Source organism: Typha angustifolia, chromosome 15 (genome assembly GCF_048772165.1).
Source record: "Typha angustifolia cultivar Huaian chromosome 15, ASM4877216v1, whole genome shotgun sequence".
Lineage (NCBI taxonomy): Eukaryota > Viridiplantae > Streptophyta > Magnoliopsida > Poales > Typhaceae > Typha > Typha angustifolia.
This window is the reverse complement of record NC_133253.1, coordinates 9378759-9402510: the sequence shown is the minus strand read 5'-3', so window position 1 is coordinate 9402510 and position 23752 is coordinate 9378759. Positions and strand designations below refer to the sequence as shown.

Below are 23752 nucleotides of genomic sequence, written 5' to 3'. Positions count from 1 at the left end.
GTGACTTGGTCAATTCTTCTGGGATAGCAAATCGATCCTTTGCCCCTGAAATAGATGCCCTATTGGGAAGACACGAGGAATGCCTTAAGGTACAAGGTCAAAAGAGGCAAGTCATTTGCCCATTTATCCATCTAGAATTTGCTCCAGTTCCCTTCAATCAGAGAGAAAATGAGTCCAATGGAAAAAACCTTGGAAGATTTGATAATGCCTCTCAAAGTGAGAGAACATCTCTGTGAGTCTTGGGACATTAACTTCCACATTTATTTGCCTTTGATTGTAAGAGCGATACTAAAGAGGCAAAGATTGAATATTCCTAGCCCACCAAATAACTTTGGTTTGGCCAATTTCTCTTAGTTGACAAAATAATGAAAGCTAAAAATCTTGTTATCCCTCTCTAGAGGAAGCTCGCCTGAGAACATAGATTTTGTTTAGGATCCATTTGAGAACCTCAAAACCTAAGAGGAAGTAGGCGGGGATAAACAAAAGCACCTATTTGACAAGGGCCAAATGTCCTCAATTGATAAGGTCTTTTACTTGCCAGGCTGACATCCTCTTCTAACATTTGTCAATGATCGAGAATGAGTTTGTGGCTGTCAGCTATCCAAGTTTAAGGGGGAGGTCAAGATGTTTAACCAGAAAGGAACTTAGCACGCAACCAAATATAGAGGTCTAGAATAAAGCACTAGATAAAGGGTTAAGAATGGTGCAAGTTTTATTTATGTTGATGAAAATAAAAAAAATGACACCAAAGAGGAGAGCAAGATATTTTAGGTTGAGGATCAATTTGACATGGTGTTGGAAAGGAGCTTTCTTTCTCACCCAAGAGATCTATGACAATGAAAGCTAAAATTGATGCCAATTAAGAAATATATGTAATTAACAACACCAAGCATCAAAGAAAGCTAGAACACTATGTTTATATGTAAAACTCTTCTCAAAGGGAAAACTCACGGAGTATGAATTTGAATCCATTATCAAGAGAATTGGTACAAAGAAGATCACCACAACAAGTCTCTCAAAGTCACAAGAATGCCATCCACAAGAAACCAATAATCTTAGCTTCAAATTAACAAGTTTAAATAACATCTCCAATAGAGAAACCCAAACCTTCTTGAAGTAAGGAAATCCTTGTAGATGTGAAGAAGAAAATCCTTGTGCCTTTGATCCCAACCAAGAAATCTTCTAGTTGCAAACTCTTGTTGTATGTAGAAAAAAAAATCTCCTTTTCTCTTATCTTCTTTTTCACTAAGTGATATGAGTAAAATACTCACTTAACAAAAATCTCACTCAACCAATTATTAGCCAAGTAAGTCACCTCATGGGGCTAGCCAAAACCAACTTGGCTAAATAAACCCAACAATCTCCCCCTTTAGACCCATGAGGGGAGTCTTCATTCTCTTAGTGAATTTCATGCCAAATGCCAATACTCACCAAACATCAATATACACCAAGTCTCTATAAAGTTCTTACTTCACCTTTGTAAGAGCTTTGGTCATCATATCCGATGGATTATAGTCTGTGGATATTTTCACAAGCCTCAACCATTGCTTCTCCAAAACATTCTAGATCAAATGGTAGCGGACATCAATGTGTTTGGTTCTAGCATGATAAGTTGCATTCTTGCTAAGATCTATAGCACTTTGACTATCACAATAGATGGCATATCCATCTTGCTCCAAACGCAATTTTTGCAAAAAGTTTTCAACCATAACATTTCTTTGCAAGCTTCTGATAGCGGCTATATATTCCGCTTCGGTGCTAGAAAGAGCAACACACTTTTGAAGCCTTGATTGCCATGATACAGCTCCACCTCCAAAAGTAAATATACATCCTGAAGTAGACCGTCTAGTGTCGACATCATCGGCCATATCGGAATCCGTGTAGCCCACTAAGTGAGATTTTTCACCTCCAAAATATAGACATAAATTAGAAGTGCCTCTTAAATATCTCATTATCCACTTCATGGCTACCCAATGCTTTTTTCCCGGGTTAGAGAGAAATTTACTAACCATACCAACCGCATATGCTATATCCGGTCTTGTGCAAACCATTACATAATCAAACTCCTATAGCGGAGGAGTAGGAAAAACTTTTTATTTCATTTTTCTCCTTCTCATTTGAAGGACATTGCTTTGAGCTCAATTTGAAATAACCCGCAAATGGTGTTCCAACCAGCTTGGCATTATTCATATTGAATCTCTTTAGAATTTGCTCAATATATTTCTTTTGTGATAGCCACAACTTCTTTGCTTTCCTATCACGTTTAATTTCCATGCCCAAAATTTTTTTTGCCGGTCCCAAATTCTTCATATCAAAAGATTTACCCAAATCTTTCTTCAATTTCTTGATCTTCTCTACATCCTTACCAATTAGAAGCATATCATCTACATAGAGTAAAAGAATGATAAAATCATCATCCGCAAACCTCTTAACATAAACACAATAATCCACATTTGTTCTTTTATATTTGTGGCTCATTATAAAACCATCAAACTTCTTATACCATTGCCGAGGTGCTTGCTTCAATCCATACAAACTCTTCTTTAGCTTGCAAACCAAGTTTTGTTTGCTCTTATGAACAAAACCTTGGGGTTGCTCCATGTAGATCTCCTCCTTCAAATCACCATGAAGGAAAGCGGTTTTGACATCTAATTGCTCCAATTATAAGTCTAGGCATGCAACAAGACTTAGAATAATCCGGATAGAAGACATTTTAACAACCGGTGAAAAAATTTCATCAAAGTCAATACCTTTCCGTTGCTCAAAGCCTTTAACAACTAGTCGTGCCTTGTACTTGACTTGATTATCACCTTCATTCTTCAATCGGAACACCCATTTATTCTTCAAAGCTTTTCGGCACTTTGGTAGCTTCACCAAATCATATGTCTCATTTTTAAGCAAATAATCAATCTCCTCTTGCATAGCCCTTTGCCATTTGTCCTTTTGTTCATGCATATTTGCTTCTTGAAATATTTTTGGCTCTTCAATATCATTAAGCATCACATACTCATTAGAAGAGTATTTTCTTGATGGTTGTGAGACCCTTATAGATCTTCTAATTTGTGATACCGGTGGAATTGATCTTGAGAAGATTGCTCATGTGTAGGTTCTCCTTGTTGGCTAGAATCTTCAAGAGGATTTTTACAATCATTTCATGTTCATCTTCTTAAATATCTCCCCATTCATCATAAATCATCGGAGCAGAAATAGGCCTCAAATCAATAGGTTCACCTTCACTAGCTTGTGGCTTCTCAACCTTGTCAACATCTTCAATAGTTTGGTCTTCAAAGAACACAACATCTCGGCTTCTAACTAACTTCTTAGTTTTTGGATCCCAAGTCGATAACCAAACTCTTCACCTCCATAACCCAAGAAGATACATGGCCTTGACTTGTCATCAAGTTTACTTCTTTGACCTTTTGGAACATGAACAAAAGCTTTGCACCCAAATACCTTCAAGTGCTTGAAAGAGGCATCTTTACCGGTCCACACCTTCTCCGGATAATCACCATTCAAAGGCTTTAAAGAAGACCGGTTAATAAAATAGCATGTGGTCCGCATTGCCTCTCCCCAAAATGATCTTGATAATTTGGCATGTGACAACATACATCTCATTTTTTCACAAATAGTACGATTGATCCGCTCCGCCACACCATTATGTTGAGGAGTATCGCTTTCCGTCTTCTCACATCGGATACCATGCTCCTTGCAATAGATTTCAAATGGACCTCTATATTCTCCACCATTGTCCGTCCGAATACATTTCAAAGGCTTTCTAATTTCCATTTCAACTTTTGCATGAAAGTGCTTAAAAATGCCAAATACTTCATTCTTGTGCTTCATTGTATATGCCCACACCTTTCTAGAAGCATTATCTACAAAAGTGACAAAGTAAAATGCACCACCCATAGATTATTTTCTCATAGGTCCACATACATCGGAATACTCCAATAAATTATGCTTTCTACTAGAAGTATGTGAAAATGAAATTCTACTTTGCTTTCCAATAATACAATGAGAACACCGATTTAATGGCATATCTTTGACATTGGAAATGAGTACTTTCTTTGCAAGTACTTGGAGGCCTCGCTCGCTCATATGACCAAGCCGTTTATGCCATAGATTCATAGATGTCTCTTTCTCTATGATATTAATTTGCCCATTGTACACATTAGCTTGAGTCTGATAAAGTGAACATCATTTTCTCCCTCTTGCTAAGATAAGTGCACCTTTGAGTAGCTTCCAATTTCTATTAACAAACCGATTTTCAAAATCATCATCGTCCAATTTGTCGGTGGAGATTAAATTCAAACGAAGATCTATATGCTTTACATCCTTGAGTACTAGCTTATTGCCTAAACTAGTCTAAAGATGTATATCACCCAAGCCCATAACTTTTGCAACTCCATTGTTGCCCATCTTCACAAAACCAAAGTCTCCCGCCTTGTAAGAAGTGAAGAAATCCAACCTTGGGATAGCATGACATGAGGCTCCACTATCAATAATCCAATCCAAGTCTTGGTTTGCAACGACAACATAAGTTTCGTCACAAGCAGATAATATCATCAATTCTTCATCCGAAACCACGGTGATATCATTATCCTCTTGTTTGCTTTCACTTTTTTTTTTCATTCTTCTTTCTTGGAAACTTGCAATCTCTCTTCATGTAGCCGGGTCTACCACAATTGTAACAATATATACCTTTTGTTGACTTGGATCTACCTTTAGATTTATCACGATTGTGAGAAAAACGACTTTTGCTCATCTTTCTATTTTTTGAAACAAGAACTTGTGAGTGTGAAGAATCTATATTCTTCTTTATTGTTTCTTTCTCAAGCAAACTATCTTTCACCATGTTCATTGTCACTACTCCGTTCAATGCCGTTGTTGTGAGAGTAATCACCAATGTTTCATAAATTTCCGGAAGAGAACTTAAGAGTAGAAGTGCTTGGAATTCATCATCCAATACCATCTTTATGGTTGCAAACTCATTTACTAAACTTTGCATTTCATTCAAGTGATCCGCCATTGGTGTGCCCTCCTTGTACTTCAAATTAACAAACTTCTTAAAGACATAAAGTTTGTTATTTGCACTTTTCCTCTCATACAAGTCTTCTAGCTTCTTCCATAATGTGCTAGCCGATGTCTCATTCTCCACATGATGGTAGACATTATCTTCCAACCACTGCCGAATGAAACCAACACATTGCCGGTTCAAGAGCTTCCATTTATCTTCCGACATATCCTTTGGCTTAGCATCATCACCTTCCAATGTAGCATGGATTTCTTTACAATAAAGTAAGTCTAGCATCTTGCCTTTCCATGTCCTCCAATTGGCACCATTTAAGCTCATCATTCTATTTGTATTCACTTTCATAGCTCTCTAGGAAATTTTATCAAACACCTTATGTGCACCAACCAAAGCTCTGATACCACTTGTTGGAAAGGAGCTCTCTTTCTCACCCAAGAGATCTATGACAATGAAAGCTAAAATTGATGCCAATTAAGAAACATATGTAATTAACAACACCAAGCACCAAAGAAAGCTAGAGCACCATGTTTATGTGTAAAACCCTTCTCAAAGGAAAAACTCACGGAGCATGAATTTGAATCCACTATCAAGAGAATTGGTACAAAGAAAATCACCACAATAAGTCTCTCAAAATCACAAGAATGCCATTCACAAGAAAATGGTCCAACTTGAATCTATCACTAAAAATGGTCCAACTTGGGCTTAGCCACTAAAGCTAATTTATTAATACAACCAACTTAACCCAACACTCATCCATTCAAGTCAAGTTGGAAAGAAAATTTTCTCTTTCCTTTCATTCTAAAATATAGTTCTTTCTCAGCAATGGCAGCAGCATATGGGATCTCTATTAACATATTTCCTACGAGATCTTCACCAACAAGTTTCAAATTTTCAGCAAGATCTCTTCAGTAAATACAGTAATAAATCTCTAATAATTACAGCAGTAGATTTCTGATTTTAGCAAGCATATTTCCAGTAGTAATCATAGTAGATTTTCAGCATATATCATATAGAATTCATACACACTTTTAGTAGATTTCAACTATAATCACAATAGATTTCAAACAGATTTAAAACATATTTTCATGATCTGAAAAGTTTATAAATAGAGAGATTTTGAGATAGAGAGGCAAGCAGTTTTTGAGACTTTTCAGCTTTTGGACCTTTATAGTTTAATTTTTACCCTAGTTTCTCTTCTATTCTTCAGTTCAAATCCTGAAATTGTTCAAGTTTGTTACCCACTTTTTTGCTAGATTTGCTTTGTAAGTCCAACTTTTCAAATGAATTTATATTACAATTTTAGCATTTGTTCAATAATTGTTTTAGCATTTACAACTTTTCTCTTTCTTTTTATTTGAGAGTTGGTTTGAGAATTCACTTTGATTTTAAGTTATAAAATTATTTATAATCTGAAATTTTATTCTGAATTTTTATTTTCAGATTTTTTTAATTTTATTTTCAAATTCTGAAATTTCATTTTCTGCAATAGTTCTAACTTCGGATACCATATTCAACAATTGTGTAGAATTTTCTAGTTTAATATCACTTCACCTAGTTAATGTTCATTAGTCAAAAGTTCATTTTTTACTCTTATTAGATTTACAGTGTTAACTACTATGATGGATTGCTAATCTCATTAAGGTTAAGAATGAAGCTTGTAATTGATATTTTTCTATTAATCTAAACCTTCGAGTTGACCTCATTGCTAAATAGGTTCTTTTTTCTTCTATTATAAATTGGTTGATAGATATTGGATATTGGTTGTCTTTTCTCAAAAGGATATATCTAATGATTTAAAATTCTTACTCCATACTTTCTTAAAGGAAAGAAAAACTTAATTTTGTTAAAAAATTAAATTGTTTATTCAAAGATAATCTTCCGATTCACTAGTGATCGATTTCTTGGTGAACCGTAGAAAGAGGAGATTTAGATTAACTAGTAGAAATGTATTATCCATAAAGTGGATTCCAAAACTTTATTTCTCTCACACTTAATTATAAAAATCTGCATAAAATTTTTCTTTTCTATAAATCTTCTAAACCCTTTTTCAACGAGATTAAAATTTATTTTAAGATTTTTAACCATTTCAAGTTTTCAAACGAGTCTTTGTGGAATCAATACTTTAGAGTAATACTTTGTTTGTCCATCTACTCCATAGATTAGTGTACTTGCGAATGATACTTAATTTGTTACAAATATGTTCATAAAATAATATGTATTATCGTATAAAGGTATTTTTATTTATACTTTGTTATGATCCAACCACATGGGTCGAGTAAATTAGGTCTAGTTTGTCTAGTTTACTTATTGCTTTCGGCTTTTGAACTAAAGTGGATTATACATATGTGGATTCAATTCTCTAGGACTCTACTCCTATAAATATGGTCATATTTATTTTAAATTAAATTATCATTATTTTCTTTTAATCCGAGCTGTTTATTTTCTTAGGAATAGATCTAATTAGAGGGTGGGATGCTATAGACCTAGAGATACCCGATGCGTAAGGTTAAGATGCAGTTGTGAGATGAAGACTCATGTGGAAAGCATCAATGTGCAATGTTTACTGAAGGTGTATTCCGCTTAGGAGGTTCCATGATGATGAACCAAAAGCTTGTATAGGTAGCATCAAGATGTGATAATAACTCAAGGTGATGATGACAATGATGGGCTTATGCTTGAGGTTCTTAGCCTGATAAAGTAAATTATCAATCAATTGTTCATTGGGCGATAAGCATGATGATTCTATTGTTAGAGTCTAATCCTCCTCTAGGGGGATGGCTAAGAAAGAAAGAGTATGAGTGATGATAGATGGGCCTAGCCACTAGTTGAGTGTTAGGCTTATCCATTTTGATATATGTTGCAGAAGACTATAATTGTGATAGAAGCCGATTTAACAGTCCACTTAAAGAGGCATTAAGCCCACTTTTGTTGTTTATCATGTAGTAGTGTTGTAAGGAGAGGTATGTCTTTTCTCTCTTATTTTATCTTATATTTCAGCATGTATATTTGTATTAAAAAAACTCTACCCACTTCATATGTAGGACACATGGAGAGCTTGAGTGTTTCATATTAACCACTTATTATATATGATATTAGACACTAAATTTTTAAAAAAATTTCCTATCAGGCGCTAATATATAAACATAGGTTAACATTAGATATGCAATGGTGGTTTACACATTTATAAGACTTATAAGATAAGATAACACTTTTCTTAAATCTTTTTAAAATATGATTTGTATAAATCAAAATATTTTTCTATTCTTGCACTCTTTTTTTTTAGTAAATTATTCACTTTATGAAACCAATGAGTCAAGATTTTTTTTTTTTTTTTTGAATACTCATGTCATAGGTTACTTTTCCACTTCTCCTTCAAGATAGACATTTTTGATGCAATATGTCATTGCAACAAAATATTGATCAATTCATGGACATTATGGAACCTATTAGATCTTAACGATAACATAAATGAACTTTTGACTTACTATGCATGCACTCTAGGTCATGTGTTTTCAATCCAGAATGCATCATCAAACATGGGAATCTATCCATCAGAAAATATATAACTTATTTGAATAAAGTGCAATGATCAAATAAGTAAATAATCAATGGGACTCAAAAAAGGGAATTTCTGTCTCAAAGTGATTTTAGTATTTTACAAAATAAAAAACAGATTTTTAAAATAAGAAGAAAAAAAAAGCACATAAAAAGGTAAACTAACCTAAAGAAAGAAAAACAATCTTGATCAAAATATATATTCTTTCGAATCAAAAAGAAAAATACAATCAACAAAACTCAAGGGCCAAAAGATAAAATTAATAAGATCCACCCAAAAATCAAATCTAGGTATAAATAATTTAAAAGGCTTAATTACACAATGCCCCTCTGTAGTAAAAAAATATATAAAAACTCTTAGACTTTTGAAAAGCTATAACCCTTAGACGTCGTTAACAGATGCCCTAAAATTATCTTTCTCTCCCTATATTGTTAGAGAAAAATATTAGGTTTTATTAGTTAATAATTTAATATTAGCTATCTACCCTTACTTGCTACCTATTGCTATATTTTAAAAGTTAGGAGATATTTGTATGCTTTTATAGTACAGGAGGGTAAAGTGATATCAAGTCAAAGTATATGAGAACCAAGTGTAATTATGTTTTTAAAATAAAACCTCTAACAACGTAATCTAAGAGTGGATCACTCAAGTGCATCACCTTGAAGGGGTGTGGCGAGATAACTTTTTCTCACCCAAATGGCTCACATTTTAATCTTTTGATTATGCGCAATAATATTTATAGAAATATTCAACATAGGAACAATAAATCTACTCTTGTATAAAGTCCTCATCATGAAAGCTTTGCATGTGGAAAGAAACATCTACATCTAGTGTGACTTTTTATGCCACATCTGACAAATAGCAAGATGTGTTGTATGTGCTAGGTAGAAGGAAATATCTAGATTTAATGTGACTTTTATTTGCATCTATGACAAGTAAGAATAAAACATCTGTAACAAATATTTTCTTAATCATAATGCCTATCATCATGGTCATGCATGGGTCTCACAAATATAGTGTAATTGCAGCATTTTTATAGTAGCAAATTCATTGACAATCATATATGTTTGAGTTGTACAAACTAGATTTAAGTGTATGGTAAAGTTATATACTTACAAAAGATCAGATGATGCGCTACGCATTAAGTTATTTGAAGCAGAAATCATATTTCAATAGTGGAGTTTAGAATCTCATCCAGACGGGGTCAATGGCGTCCGGATAGCTAGAACAGTACAGATCATGACAATACGCGTAGGATAGCAAATGAAAGTTTAGATTCAGAAACAGATTTGAAGATTCCTTTGGAGGATTATCCTAGTACAAGTCACATATTTTTCTCACCTATATTAAGGGACTTAGAGCTATCGGGTGAGGTATTCATCCAAAGAAGAACTCTATAGAACTACAAGTAAATTATCTATGAGTTCTAAGATTCCTCATGGTGCATATTTCTTATCAATTATAAGGAGAGTCATCTACATATATTTGAGTGCTTGTGCTTTAATAAAAGATGATCCAAAAGTATTAGAAGAGTTGAACCAATGTTGTCTACATTGACATTTACCACCACAACGACATAAGGTTGAGGGTTGATCTGTAGCTCGAGTGCTTTCCAAAGAGAGACTCTCTACTTCACAAAAGAAGTTAATTAGGCAATTCATGTTCAAATTACATAAACATTCAAGCATAGAATGTTGAGAGAAGTCATAGTCATATTTCTATTGGTTGGTAAAATAGATTGATTGGCTTTGAGCGGGTTTGTGATTTTTTTTCTTCTATGTGAGAGATTTTCCATGTTAAAAAATATGTCATAGTGTGTTTGTTGTGTTTATTTGTCCTATTCATTATCAACTTTTAATTTCCTATTTGTACTTAGTTTTTCACTCATGTTTATAGTTTGAGTAGAAAATTTTATTCTCTTACTTGGTTTTGGTTTTCAAAGTACAATTCTAAATCAATTTTGCTAAACCTAATAAGATTTGATAATCTAGCTAAAATAGGAATCCTATCTCCCCGAAATTTAAAAATCATTTTGCTTTCTTAAATTTGGTAGTATATCGAAGGTGCTATTTCTCATGTACCCTAGCCATTCTTCTTGTTGTTTTTCTTTTGCACTCAAAGAAGATTGTTCAATTCATGTGCGCCATTTTAAAAATTTTAAATAAGTGAGTCAGTTTTTAAAATTTCAGATTCTAACCTTTTAATATTTTTTAATAATCATTCTTTTGTACTAGCTTATTCATATGCATTCACTTCTAGAAAATAAATTGTCGAAAAGAGACAAACTTTCAAATTTGAGAGAATGAGAAAGAGAGAAATTTTTTAGATATTTGTGAAGAGTCTTCTTCTACTCTTATGTCTTCTTCGGCTTCTCATTAAGACCTGCATTTTGATTTGTGAGTTATATTAGTTCGTCATTTGCCACTATAAGCTTTTTAATGCTCTTGATGTTTGATTTGTATAGCTCATAGAAGTGCATATAGTAAGCCATTTGAATATCAGTAATGGTGTCCTGGTCATCATGTTTGTCCTTCGCCTGCTCACCTAAAACAATCTCACAAAGACATATCAAGTTAGTAAAGGCAACATATTTTTTCAAGTTGAATTCAGATTCTTCTTCATTAGAATTATTTGCTTTATTCCATGTCAATTTCATTGCCTTTCCGATCTACTTTTGATTTGGACATTATCTAGAGACATGTCCATAACCTTAAAACTTGTAGCATTGTATCTCATCACTTTGAAACTGTTTCGCCTTACCAATTTTGTAGCCTAAATCAGAGTAGCAAAAGTAGCTTATGGCTTTCCTTTCTCAAAATGATTTCCATTTGAGTCCCTTACAATATTATTAGTATTTATGGTAAATTTTTTAAATTTCTTAACAAAGAAAGCCATAAGTTCAAGATTGATGTCATTTTCAAAATTAGAATTTTTTTTTTCAAAGATGCTAAAGCAATACTATTTACGTTTTTAGGAAGACGAAGTGAAAATTTATGAATTTGTAAATTTTCTACCAAATCTTCAATTTTGATTGCATCAACATCTTTATTTTCCTCGATCGCAGTTACCTTCGCTTAAAATCTTTTAGATAATAATTGAAGGATCTTGATGATGATTTTTCTTACATGGAATTTTTGGTCGAGATTATTACTAGTGTTCACAATGTCACATAGGTTGCTATAGAACTTGTCTAAGATATTTGATTCTTTAAGCCTGAGAGTCTCAAAAGAAGTGGTTATAAATTATAATTGATAATATATACTTACCTTCATGCGTAGTCTCTAGTATGTTCTATGCATCTTTTAAATTTCATAAGTATTAATTCATTCTTCTGAACTCATCTTGAGTGACACTGCTAAATATGATATTGATTGCTTCGTTATTTCATCCCATGACTTCATATTGTTGTTATTCCACTTTTTAATTGGTTTCAGCACCCTATTAACTCCTAATATTTTATTAGGAGAAAAATAACTATGTACAATAAAAATTCAAATAAGCACATCAATATATTTTTAAAAAACACATATCCTAGTTTTTCCATCAGAATAGTTATTAAAGGAGTAGAGGCTTAATGATTGATATGCCTTCTCTAGAAAAATCTATATCTTAAGGATCTCTTTAAGATAAGAGAACCCACTCTGATATCAATTAAAAATTCGGGAGAGATCAAATTCAGGTTTAGAAATATAGAATGTAAAAGTTCAAGTCAAAGACAAACGTTAAATTTGATTTAGACTAGAAAAGTCAAAATCCTGCTAGATTTAAAAAAAGTTCAACTACAAATCATACTTTAAAAATCAATACCAAGTAGGAGATAGAAATCTAAATGCTACCAAAATTATGAAAACTAAACTTCAATCAAAAAGTAAAAACCAAGTAAGTGAAAAAATATAAAGGCGAAAAAGAATGGGAAAAATAAACACGACGAACACATGACCGTGATTTTTCTATATTATATCACTCATAGAAATAAGTACTAACAATCATCTAGATAGTCTACTATCTAAGTGTTGAAGTTCATGTATCTTCCTTAACATCCGTCTTGATTAACTACTTCATGATTAGGTTGACTCCGTGTTTGGTTTGCAGTACGATGCCATGGATCACCTGTCAAACGACTCAATTCAGCTGCTCCAGTACTTTTGATTGATCTCCAATGAAGAAACAATACTCAAACATATGTAGCAACTCTTTAATTTTTTTGCAAGTTATGCTCGTGAGAGAACAAAAATTCTTTAAAGTGAAACTAGATTTGTACATCTTAGGTTCTCTATTAGATGGATGTTCACCTTTTGCCCCTTGAGTCCTTTAAATAAGTGAGGAACATCATGGTGTTATATTAAGAAAAATTACCAAAGGAAACATTAAAGTCTGATTCTAAATTTGAATTTTCTTTCTCTTATCTGTGAGTCTTTCGAATACTCTTAGATGCCAATCAAATGCCACTTCTAAGTTTCCTTAAGTGTTACATTCCAACAGTTCAAATGCCCTGATCTCGTCTAGATAAGGTTTTGACAACTGTATTGTTGAACTTGAATTATACTTCTTTCATCTTGATTTCTTTGCACAAGATCTTTCATAACCTATGTGACTCAAACTATACAAAATTTATAGACCGGACATTATAAATATTTAATATTTTGCGTCTTTGAATTTGCCAATGCAAAATTTGCACCATGTAAAAAACCAAGACCTAAAAAATAATAGTAGTAGTAATTATATTATTATAAAATAATAATAATAATAATAATAATAATAATAATAATAATAATAATAATAATAAAACTAAAATAAAAAGAAGAAAAATGTAATAATAATAATAATAATTTGCTGCATGGCACGACCACATGCCATGCATGGTTATAGGTCACGTGAGGGCGCCACGCGCCCCAGCCGCCAACTCGGCCAACTGGAGCCTTTCTTGCTTTCTTTTTCTTCCTTTCTTCTTCTCCTCCTCAGTTCATCTCTCCTAGCTGTAATAGTGCTGGGCTCGGCCCAACACTGATTCTTTTTTTTTTCTTCTTTCTTATCTTTCTTTCTTTTTCCTTTTAATTAAGTATTTTATGTTAATTAAATTGATATATATATATATATATTCACTAATATAATTATTAGCTAATTATAATTAGTATAATTAAATGATTAATTATATTATAAACACTTAAATATACCGATTACTTACATCTTACATATAATATTACTTGCATATGAGAGATTAATACTTAGTATCATTAATTATAGTTATAAGATTTATAAATATACCCTAATATTCATTATATAATATATATATATATATATATAGTATGTAATTCCATCGGTTTATTTATACTATTTTGTCTAGAATGAGATAATAGGATTATTTAGTTATTTGTTTATTTCTTATGTTATATAATTAAGTAAAAAATATGTAGTTTCTAATTAGTTAAGATAAGAATCATAAATTAGTTATAATTACATTTTTGTCAACACTTATATTTTTATTTATGATTAGATATATTTAGCCTTTTATTTTATAATTACATATTTAGACTATTTTTATAAAAATAAATGAGTAACCATTTTCAATCTTATTTCATCAGTAGCATTTTGATAATAATAGTACATTTATAATATTAAAAGTTTATCTATATTATAAATCTAACTAGTTAATAAAGATAAGTACTACCTCTAAAATCTAATAAACCATCATATTTTACACGAACAGATTCTAATCGGATAAATAACTAACTTCATGCTATCTAAATATTTTCAGATCTCGAAACCCTTATTTGAGGACCCATGGAATCTGTTATGATGCGTTGACGTTTGATTAACAAATGGGAGAAATATGTGGTGTGTATCTTCTGATCAGATGGTGAGTAGTCATACCTCCTAGTGAGCTTTCTTATTAGGATATATTATATTTATATATGTATACATTCTGTTTTGGCTTCTAGTATGATTATATGATCTTATATAGAGATGATTTCAGTTAATCATATTTTATCATTTATATGATTAGAATGATCTGGATATGAATATGTTGTTGATATATAGAGATGATTGGAGATGACTATACTGTTTTGACTTTATGTCTTCATATACTTTGTATGAGTCCACAATCACTATATGAGATAAACCTGGGTTGGGTGAATGGAAGTTGGCCTTAGGTTTAATAGGACTCCCAGTTACAACGCATGATCGTATACCAGCTCCCCAACGGTTGTTAGAATGACGCGAGCTAGGCCGAGCCTCGATTCAACTCCTCTGTTCATCTGACCACCGCCCATGCTTCAAGATTTAAGTTTGAACCTATAAAAAAAAGAACGTTGTAATGAGATCCCCTAAGAGCTTTGATCTTTAGCATGAGTATGCATATGATATATGTATGATTAGAGATTGCATTGCATCATATATTTATGTTGATTTCCTTACTACCTAAATTCTATATATGTATGAATTGTTATTATACTAAATAAAATACATATAATCTGCTATTTAGAAAGAAAGCATAAAATCTGATTGATATGATAGTTGATAGAGCGTAAGGATAGCCGTGTGGGTGTGAGGGTTAGGACACTCTTAGTGGATGATTAATCGTTCGATTTATTCACGATCTTGTGGCATTACGTCCAAGGTCGTTAGTTTGTATGCATAGTAGACATTTAGACACATGACATTCGCTAGGGCATATATGGTAAGTTATCGTCACGTAGTTTCTATTAGCTTAAAGGGTGCCTGGTTTGGATGGATATTAATACCCTTAGCGACAAGGTATGATTATGATTGAGATACTCTTTACGGATGATAAGATATGCTTTGAGCCTTCAGACATGATGATGAGACCAGATACCGAGTGTTGATCATGTACGATAATTTAGCATGATGATATTATCAGAGTCAATATAGATGAGTGAAATGTTGAGAAATATATATAATTTTATTATCATTTAATATACATGATTATCAAATAGTTATTATGGATTATAGTGGTTGCATTTAATATCACAGCATGGTCATAGTCGGTATATATCATATGTGTCATATTTGAGAAAGTTATAATGATGATATGACTAAAAATTTATTTATACATTGTCAAGAATTATATACTTAATCAGTTACGACATAATATCTATCATATATCTATACATTATTAAGGATATATTTATATACTTATTTATGACACGATGCTCATATCTGCTTCATATTATCCAGTATATGATTTACTCTCCGTTTGACATCATTGATTTGAGATAAGATATATTCACTGAGCATTTAAATCATGACTCTGTTTATTTCTTTTCTAACCCTCCAGATATATGGTACTTGATAGCGACTTGAAACATTTTAAAGAGATATTTTAAAACGAAGACGGGGTGAGTTAGATGTAAGATGGTATAGAAGATAGTTTATCTAAATATCAAGTTGTATCATTATTGGTTATTTGTACTCCACTGTATTAGACAATAAATTATATAATACATGTCGGATATATATTATACTCGTGTATCAGTAATTTTAGTTGTATCTTAATAGTTTGTCGTAGTCTGTGTGAGCTCTACTAGATTATGTAGAGGTATAGTATAGTTGTTGTGGATAATGTGAGTACATGTGTATCTATGTATGGCGGCCCCACTTATCATGTCATATATGCTGCGCGTGCCATGTAGGTGCATAGTTACATGCTTGTGCCGTGTGGGTACATAATGTGAGTACACGTGCTCGTGCCGAGATGAGGTGTTACATGCTGATACGTCAAATTAAGAGTATTACTTAGTGTGATGATAAAACATACCATTCAAAACCTCATTGAAGCTTTTTGAGTCTCAGAAAATTGGAAACACCTCTGATAATAATATAAAAATTGCCTACTAAACCTAGCACTGTTAGGAGCCTCCTGCACTAGAAAAATCTTGTGATTTTCATACTATCATATTTTAAGTTGTCAAAGCAATACAAAAATTCAGGACAAAATCCTCCGAAATTTAAACTCCATATTTCCCAAAGAAACTCAAACTGTCAAAATTGGCAAATTCTTACTTAATTTTCTCAAATTTCTTCTACATACTTTCAGTGGCTTCTTCAATTATTGTAATTTATGTTTGGACTCTCTAAATCAATCATCTGCAATCAACATAAACATAGATAAATCTCTAGAGATCTTAGCACCACTAGAGTGAACAATCATTAATCTAACCTAATCCAATATCCTATTGCTTTATCCTTATACTTCATGCCTTTTAAGATCATGCAAAAGGCTCTCTTTATGCAACATAAGAGAATTAGGCACCATCCTCACTCATTAGGGAGCTAGTGGCATTTTACACATTAGGTGGGAAGCTTTTTTCCCTCCCTTTTCCATTCTTTCTAGGTGTTGGGCAGATGTCAAAAGTGGAAGAACATTATTTATGTAAAAGTCTCTCAAGTGTAAGGTGGTCTGCACTCTCAAGCCCTAATCCTACTTCAGGAGTTGGGTTTAAGTTATTCAGTTTGTCTTTAATACTTTCTGCAAAAGGAGGTAGGCCATAATCTTCAAGGTTGGGATACATTGGCATGTTTATTTGGCTGGCCATAATCTATATTTTATATTTGCGTATATATTTTTTAAAATCTATATTTTTCTTTACGTGAATGCCCTTGCGGTTGTTTCTTTTTATTCGTATAAGTTAATTTGATGAAATTTTAATGGCGTAAGATTTGTAAGGAATATGTATGCAAAAACCAAAATGTTTTGAGGAATATATATATGTATATATATATAAATTTTTGGAGGGATATACATGCATTAAGAAAAACAAATTTAAAAGTAAGAGGACCCAATAATTGAAGAAATGCTAAGATTTAAACAGTCAAAAATATATAGTTGGATACCATATCTGAGTCAAAGGCTTCCTCAGCCTGAATCTATCAAGAAGCTTGTATTATTTCTTTTCTCTATCATGGGCTACACAATGATGGGTTGGTTAGGATTTTGTTCAATGTAGTCCTTAGAAAAGGCCTAAATGGTGTTGTCAGTTGTGGATCAAAAGATTGTTACTCAAGTACAATATGGTTGATTAAATTTTTTGTTCTTTTATCAGTAGAGCAGAAAGTATTGTTCCCTGGAATGAGGAGAGCCCTTGGGTTGGAAATGATGGTGATCAGGGTAACAACTTTAGCTTTCAATATTTACTCCTTTGAGGAATAGAAAAGCTGGAATGAAGACATGAGTGCCCATATTTTAAGGCATGAAATTATCATCATGAATGCTTTTCTTTTTCTTTTTAGCCAAAAACCTTAATAAAGATGAGGGCCCACATCTTCCATTGGATCCAATGTTGTTCTCCTCTGTGCTTGTGGTTGATCAAGCAAAAGTTAATTCATTTGAATGCTCCTTTACATTGTTTGGTCAAAAGGAATGATATGGAGCATAAAAGCTTTTTCTTTTCGATGAATAAAGATGAAATGATCCATGGTTTTGAACTAGTGGAGGACGACTCCTTTCCTTTTGAACCATAATGGGACTGCTATTGGGTGTGATGACATAGATGGGAAAAGTTAAGAGAGATATGAAGTTCTTGGGCTACTCATTTTGAGTGAGTTCCATGTCTTCTCCATTATGTCAAGATCTTCTTCTTTCTCAGCTAATTATATACTCTCATCTTGATAGTTAAGTCTTCACTCAGCTACCATGCATTGATTGATGGTAAGGCCCTACTATCAAATACCGTGGGGGTGTGAGTTTAAAAAGGCACAAAAATCACTTCTTTAGTAACCAATTTTGTTAAAAGTTTAAACTGTTTTATAATGATAATTTTTTATATTTCATATTCCAAAGGCATCATTGGCATAGATAAAGTAGTGATAATTCTCTCCTGTGATTGCATACACACACTTACTATAGGTACATCACTCATTTCACTTCCTTGTAAACTATATATATAAAGATTATTATCCTAACTCACTAGAGCTAATATCATCTCAGCAAGCATACATGATATATCCTTCAAATAACTTAAAACAAAAGTGATAGTTTTGTCTTGTTGCAAAACGAGAAAGTAGATGGCTCTCTCATTTCTTTCTTGGAGAATTAACCATCATGCATTACCCATCCATCTAATGGTCAGTGGGATGCAACTTGGTGCTTCTCCAAAGTAGCAATAGATTGATTCAAAGGTTTCAAGGTGTGGAAAGTTTTATATATTGGGAATTCTTGTCATCCTAGCCCTTGCACATAGGAAGCAGCAAGCATGTCTTTTTAGCTTGCTGCCACTGACTTTTCCAGCGTGCATGCAAAGTGAATCCAAACAAACAAAAGGGAAGCAATAGAAAAGCCAGGAATTTGTCCTCTGTCATGCCTACTTTCTTGCAGACAAAAAGTTTTAGCAATTTAATACTGCTGTAATACTACTAACAATAATCACACCTTGCATTATGTGTTTTATTTCAGTTTAAAAAGTATTGGTTGAATGAAGAAAACAAGTGCAATATAGGACTTGAAATGAAATAATAATAATATATATATATATATATATATAGACCTAATAATAGTTATAGTCCTGAGTGAATGCAATAAAATGCCAAGGAAAGGTACAAGATGGCATTTTAGACATTTAAATATCTTACAAAGCTGAAACAGTGACAAATAAATAGGTAGCTATTCAGTCCACATGAATCCTATTGGGTAGAACAGAACCCTGGAACCCAAACTCCATCAAATTTCCCTCTATACCCTCCAATCCCAACCTAACCCTCTTCCCGCCCTTTTCGACCGTTAGCAAACAAGTTTGGAAAACCTCTCTCACCCACCTCTCAAACAAGCTCTCAAGAAAGGAGCCATATGCTCCCGAGAAATTCCGCAGCACCGCCTCGTCGACGGAGAGATTACCCTTTTGATCGTCGCCGGAGAGATGACGACCCGCAATCTCCTCAAAAGCCCGGTTGAGCTTTGACAAGATGCCATTGGACATCAGGCGAGAGGAGTAGGGGCTGGCATCTAAGGTGAAGCACGAAGTGACTAATTCGAGAAGCGCATTCGGGAGATCATCGCCATCATCATTATAATGGCTTTCATGGGTTATATCACTGGGGAGAGCTTCCTCTTCCTCCTCGGCACAAAGGTTCAGGTCTAGACCGTTCTCGCCTGTCCGTAGTTTCTTGGATTTGTTTGGTGAGTCAATTTGGGGCTTCCTTTTGAGATCATTAGAGGATGTCTCTTCGAACCACATCCTCATCTTCGTGACCATATCGGCATTGTCATCTGCATCCTTGAGCTTGTCAGATCCTGAGGTAGTAAGAATTATGATTGCGTTTGAGAGAACCAGCTCCCCACCAAATGGATCGAGAAAAGACCCAATCTTTAGGCCATCTACTAGTGAATGGAGGAACTTTGTGTCTGCTTGATCTATGTCCTCGATCAAGATCACACATTTCTGGTCCTTCATCAAGATTCCTCTCAGGATCTCAGAGCATGAACTACCTCTGTTTGCCGATTTCCTCATGTTTACGCGAGCTAACGTACTGGTTGATCCGCAATACATCTGTGCAGTCACCAGCGCCACTCTTCTCTTGGCGATGCGATCGCTCCCTCGTATCAATAGCCATGTACCTTTCTTCTCACTTGTCGTACAATCAGGGAAAGCTTCCATGATGGAAGCAATGGCATTTGATTGCCAAGGGATGTTCTCCTGCAATTGCCGCTCCAGTTCTCCCATGTTTACAGTGCTGCCCTTCTTGTTCTTATCATGCGATGTTGCGGAATCTGAAAATAGAGGACTACCCAAAGCCAGAGTAGTTTTAACATCTTGGTTTTCAGGATCCTTAAGGGAATGTAAGATGTCCTCAGATGACCACTGTTTTGGGGCATCTCTCTCCTGCCAGTTCCTATTAGCATTCTCTACTTGGTTTGGAAAGCTTAGGATTCCATTCTTATGTTTTGGAGTGGTCTCAGTGAAAGACAGCGAATGTGGTTCGATGAATAGCTTCTTCTGATTCTGTTGTAAGCTACTAGACCACCACGGAATTGATGAGGAATAGGTGAAGGTTTTTCCTCCTAGGCTCTGATTGAACAAGGAATGATATGGATTAACCTGGCTGTTCTGGCCATGATGAAGTCTTTGGCATAGTCTGTTCCATTTTCTCCTCAATTCGATCAAGTAATCCTGAATAGAGACGAGTGCATGGGCTAGAGTAATTACAAGGTGTTTAAGAATCAGAACCAAGATAGAATTAATTTGTTTTCTTTACCTTGTGAAGATTGTCTGGCCTGTGTAGCTGCAACCAAACTGGCAGCTGGGTTGAGCCATTGTTAGCCCCTTTGGTTTCTGACTTGTAAACTGATGCCTCTTTCTCATAGTTGGTGCTACATTCACTACAGCAGATGAGCTTTTCTTCTTCCTCCTCAGAGCTGAAAGCCTTTGGAGTGAGCACTTGGAAGGGATACTGAGCAAGTCTTGTCACCCTTGAGTCTAGACCACTGCAGAACATGAACACAAAATGGAAACCCTGGTAAGTTGATCAGTTGAATGTTACCTACAGTGTTTTGTTTTCATTCAAAGAGTAAAGGTTGCCATGACCCATGTTCACTAACTCAGGATCAGGATAGAGAAACAGACATACAGAACTAGTTCCAGCCTATCTGGGTTTCTAACATTAGAAGTTACAATATTGACTAGGGTTGGTATCCAAAAGGAGGAAAGAGAAAGAAAACGACCCTCTTCTCTTGTGTGCGCACCAACCTCTTCCAAGGTGGTCCTAGTTCCAGAGACATTAATTCTATAACAGTTAAAAGGCAAACAAATGACATCCCTTGTGTAGGAACAACAGAATTGGCATTTGAAGAAGATCATCATCATACACACGGAAAGAGACAAAGGGGAGTTTGGCTTGTTGGACTCACCGTGAAGGAGCTTGAAGGCTCAATGCCAGCCCGCCTGAAGGCACCATCACTGGTTGCAGAGCCCATTGCGACTCCAATGATGGTTGCCTCATCTGGCATCTCATGTATGTCTGGTAGCTTGCAGTTGCCAATAGCCATGCCTTGCTAGTAGTGTTCCTGATCTCAGATACCAACCTTCCTAACTCTGAGATCATGTGCTCCACTGGGTTGAAGCCATGCCCATCTTTGGCATCCTCATCAGCTGCCCATCTCAAGTCCCCCACATAGATGATCACACCCTCCTCATTTGCTCTCTCTGATGCCAAACAGCACACCTTTCTCCTGAGGTCAGACACCTTCATGTCCACATCTCCCCTGCTCATGAGCCTGAGATGAATATAGGAGAGCTGGAGCTTGATGAAGTGGGCAGACCTTAGCTCATCAGGGACCTCTCCTCTTTCCACTCTCCCCATCAGCTCAGCCATGAGCCCCTCTGTTATGGAGACAGAGTCACCCACCACTACAATGCTGCTCCTCTTCCCCTGCTTCCTTAGCATCACCTCCAAGAGAACCCTCATGTCTTCCTTACAAGAAGAAGCTAGGCCGAGAGGGTTCCTCTCAGGAGGTGGTTTCAAGAACTGGGTCTGCCAAAAACTGCCATGGCTAATGAGATCACTGTGAGATTCAAAACAAAATGGGGAGGATTGGGTGAGAACAAAGCTCTCCTCTTCCAAGTTGTTCTTGACGGATGTGCTGGAGAAGCCAGCCTCCCTCATCACCCTGCTCACACTTGGGTCATCCAAGATGGAGATGATGAGCTGCTCCAGCTCCACCTTGATAGCCAAAAGAGGCTGCTGCTGCTGCTGTTGTTGTGACTGCTGTGACTGCTGCTGCTGCTGCTGTTGTTGGAGCTCAATGCAGCCTCTCCTCTGATGGGCTTGAGCCCTCTTGAGAGCTGCAATGAGGGCATTGGAGAGGGAGGGGTACGAGTTGGTGAGAGAAGCAGAGGAGGGTGGAGGAGTGGTAGGAAGCCTATTGAGGGCCACATTGAAGCAGAGCTCAAGAGCTCTGCATTGGAGAGGGTGGGAGGCAGGGTGGTGAGGGTGGGATTTGAGGCAGGCTCTTCTGAGGAGGTTGGAGGTGTCTCTGGTGGAGGGGGAGAAGGGAGAGTAGGAGAGAGGAGAGGAAGAAGAAGAAGAAGACGAAGAAGAAGAAGAAGTGGAAGTTAGGAGAGTGGCAGCAACATGGAGAGGGGTGACTTGGGCATGGCCTCTCCTCCTGGCTAAGTTCAGGGAGAGCTTTAGCACCGTGGCAGCCTCTGCTGTGAGGGCCTGATGAACTGTTACAGCTCCTGCGCGCATTACTTAGAAACCCAAACACCAACCCCCAACCCACCTAAAGAAATGGATGTTTCCTATCTCTCTGTCTCTCTCTCTCTCTCTCTGTGTGTGTGTGTCTGTCTCTATATTTGGTTCTCCTCTCTTCTCTACAAACACACTCCTTGTGTCTCAACTAAGGGTGCTTGAAAGGAGCTTGCTTTATTTCGCTAACTCTTTCTCCTCCTTTGAGTTTAGTGCTTACTACCCACTTGGGAGATTGAGAGTTTGGATGAAAAGCTTGTAGGGGATGGAGAAGTGGGTGGTATGGGAGCTTTACACAGCCATGCTAGCTTCTTTACTCTTTATATAAATAAACTATCTCTCTCTCTCTCTCTCTCTCTCTCTCTCTCTGGGTCTGTCACTATTCTACTCTGTGTTTTGCTGTTGCCTTATATTACCACTTCAGGTATTTCTAACATTCTCTTTCTGTAAGGCTTCTTTATTCTCTTCTTAATACCACTAATCTCTCACTCCTATGAAACCTTTCTCCTTAATGATGGTGGAGCTAAGAATAGATATGGTTGTAATTTTTTGAATGGAGGTGACGCGAAGTGAGCTGAAGCCTATGCAAATTGTCAGGATCATGCTACATCCAAATTACCTAGAGCAAAATTTGATCCAAGTTCTTGGAAATAATTGGTCTAGAAATAATTCACACTTGCCTGGTTATTTCACAAGGCTTGTTCCAAAAGAGAAGCTTTATGAACTACTTTAGGCTCATGATTGCTAACACTCATAAGGATCTGGCTTGATAAAAGAAGAAGCACTCCTCCTCCTCCAAGTAGATCACAAAAATTAGGCTAAATCCTAAGTTGCTGCCCATATAATTACACAGAAACTTTTTTTCTGATAGGCATGCCTTCAGAAAGGTGGCAAAGAAGGAGAGGGGCCCCACTTGTCATATGAGCCCAGAGGCCTCCCCTCCTTTTTCACATCATTCTTTGAAT

The 23752-nt window shown here is 35.2% G+C and overlaps 1 protein-coding gene across 1 annotated transcript; it reads right to left on the bottom strand.

Moving 5' to 3' along the window:
• Positions 1 to 19126: 19126 nt before the first annotated feature.
• LOC140778773 (protein SMAX1-LIKE 4) lies at positions 19127 to 23063 on the bottom strand. Its single transcript, XM_073123635.1, has 3 exons — positions 21448 to 23063; positions 20796 to 21024; positions 19127 to 20710 (listed from the first exon to the last, which is right to left on the bottom strand). Exons 1-3 carry the CDS (start codon positions 22785 to 22787, stop codon positions 19211 to 19213), a joined length of 3069 nt encoding a protein of 1022 aa, XP_072979736.1. The 5' UTR covers positions 22788 to 23063; the 3' UTR covers positions 19127 to 19210.
• Between the last annotated feature and the right edge of the window lie 689 nt (positions 23064 to 23752).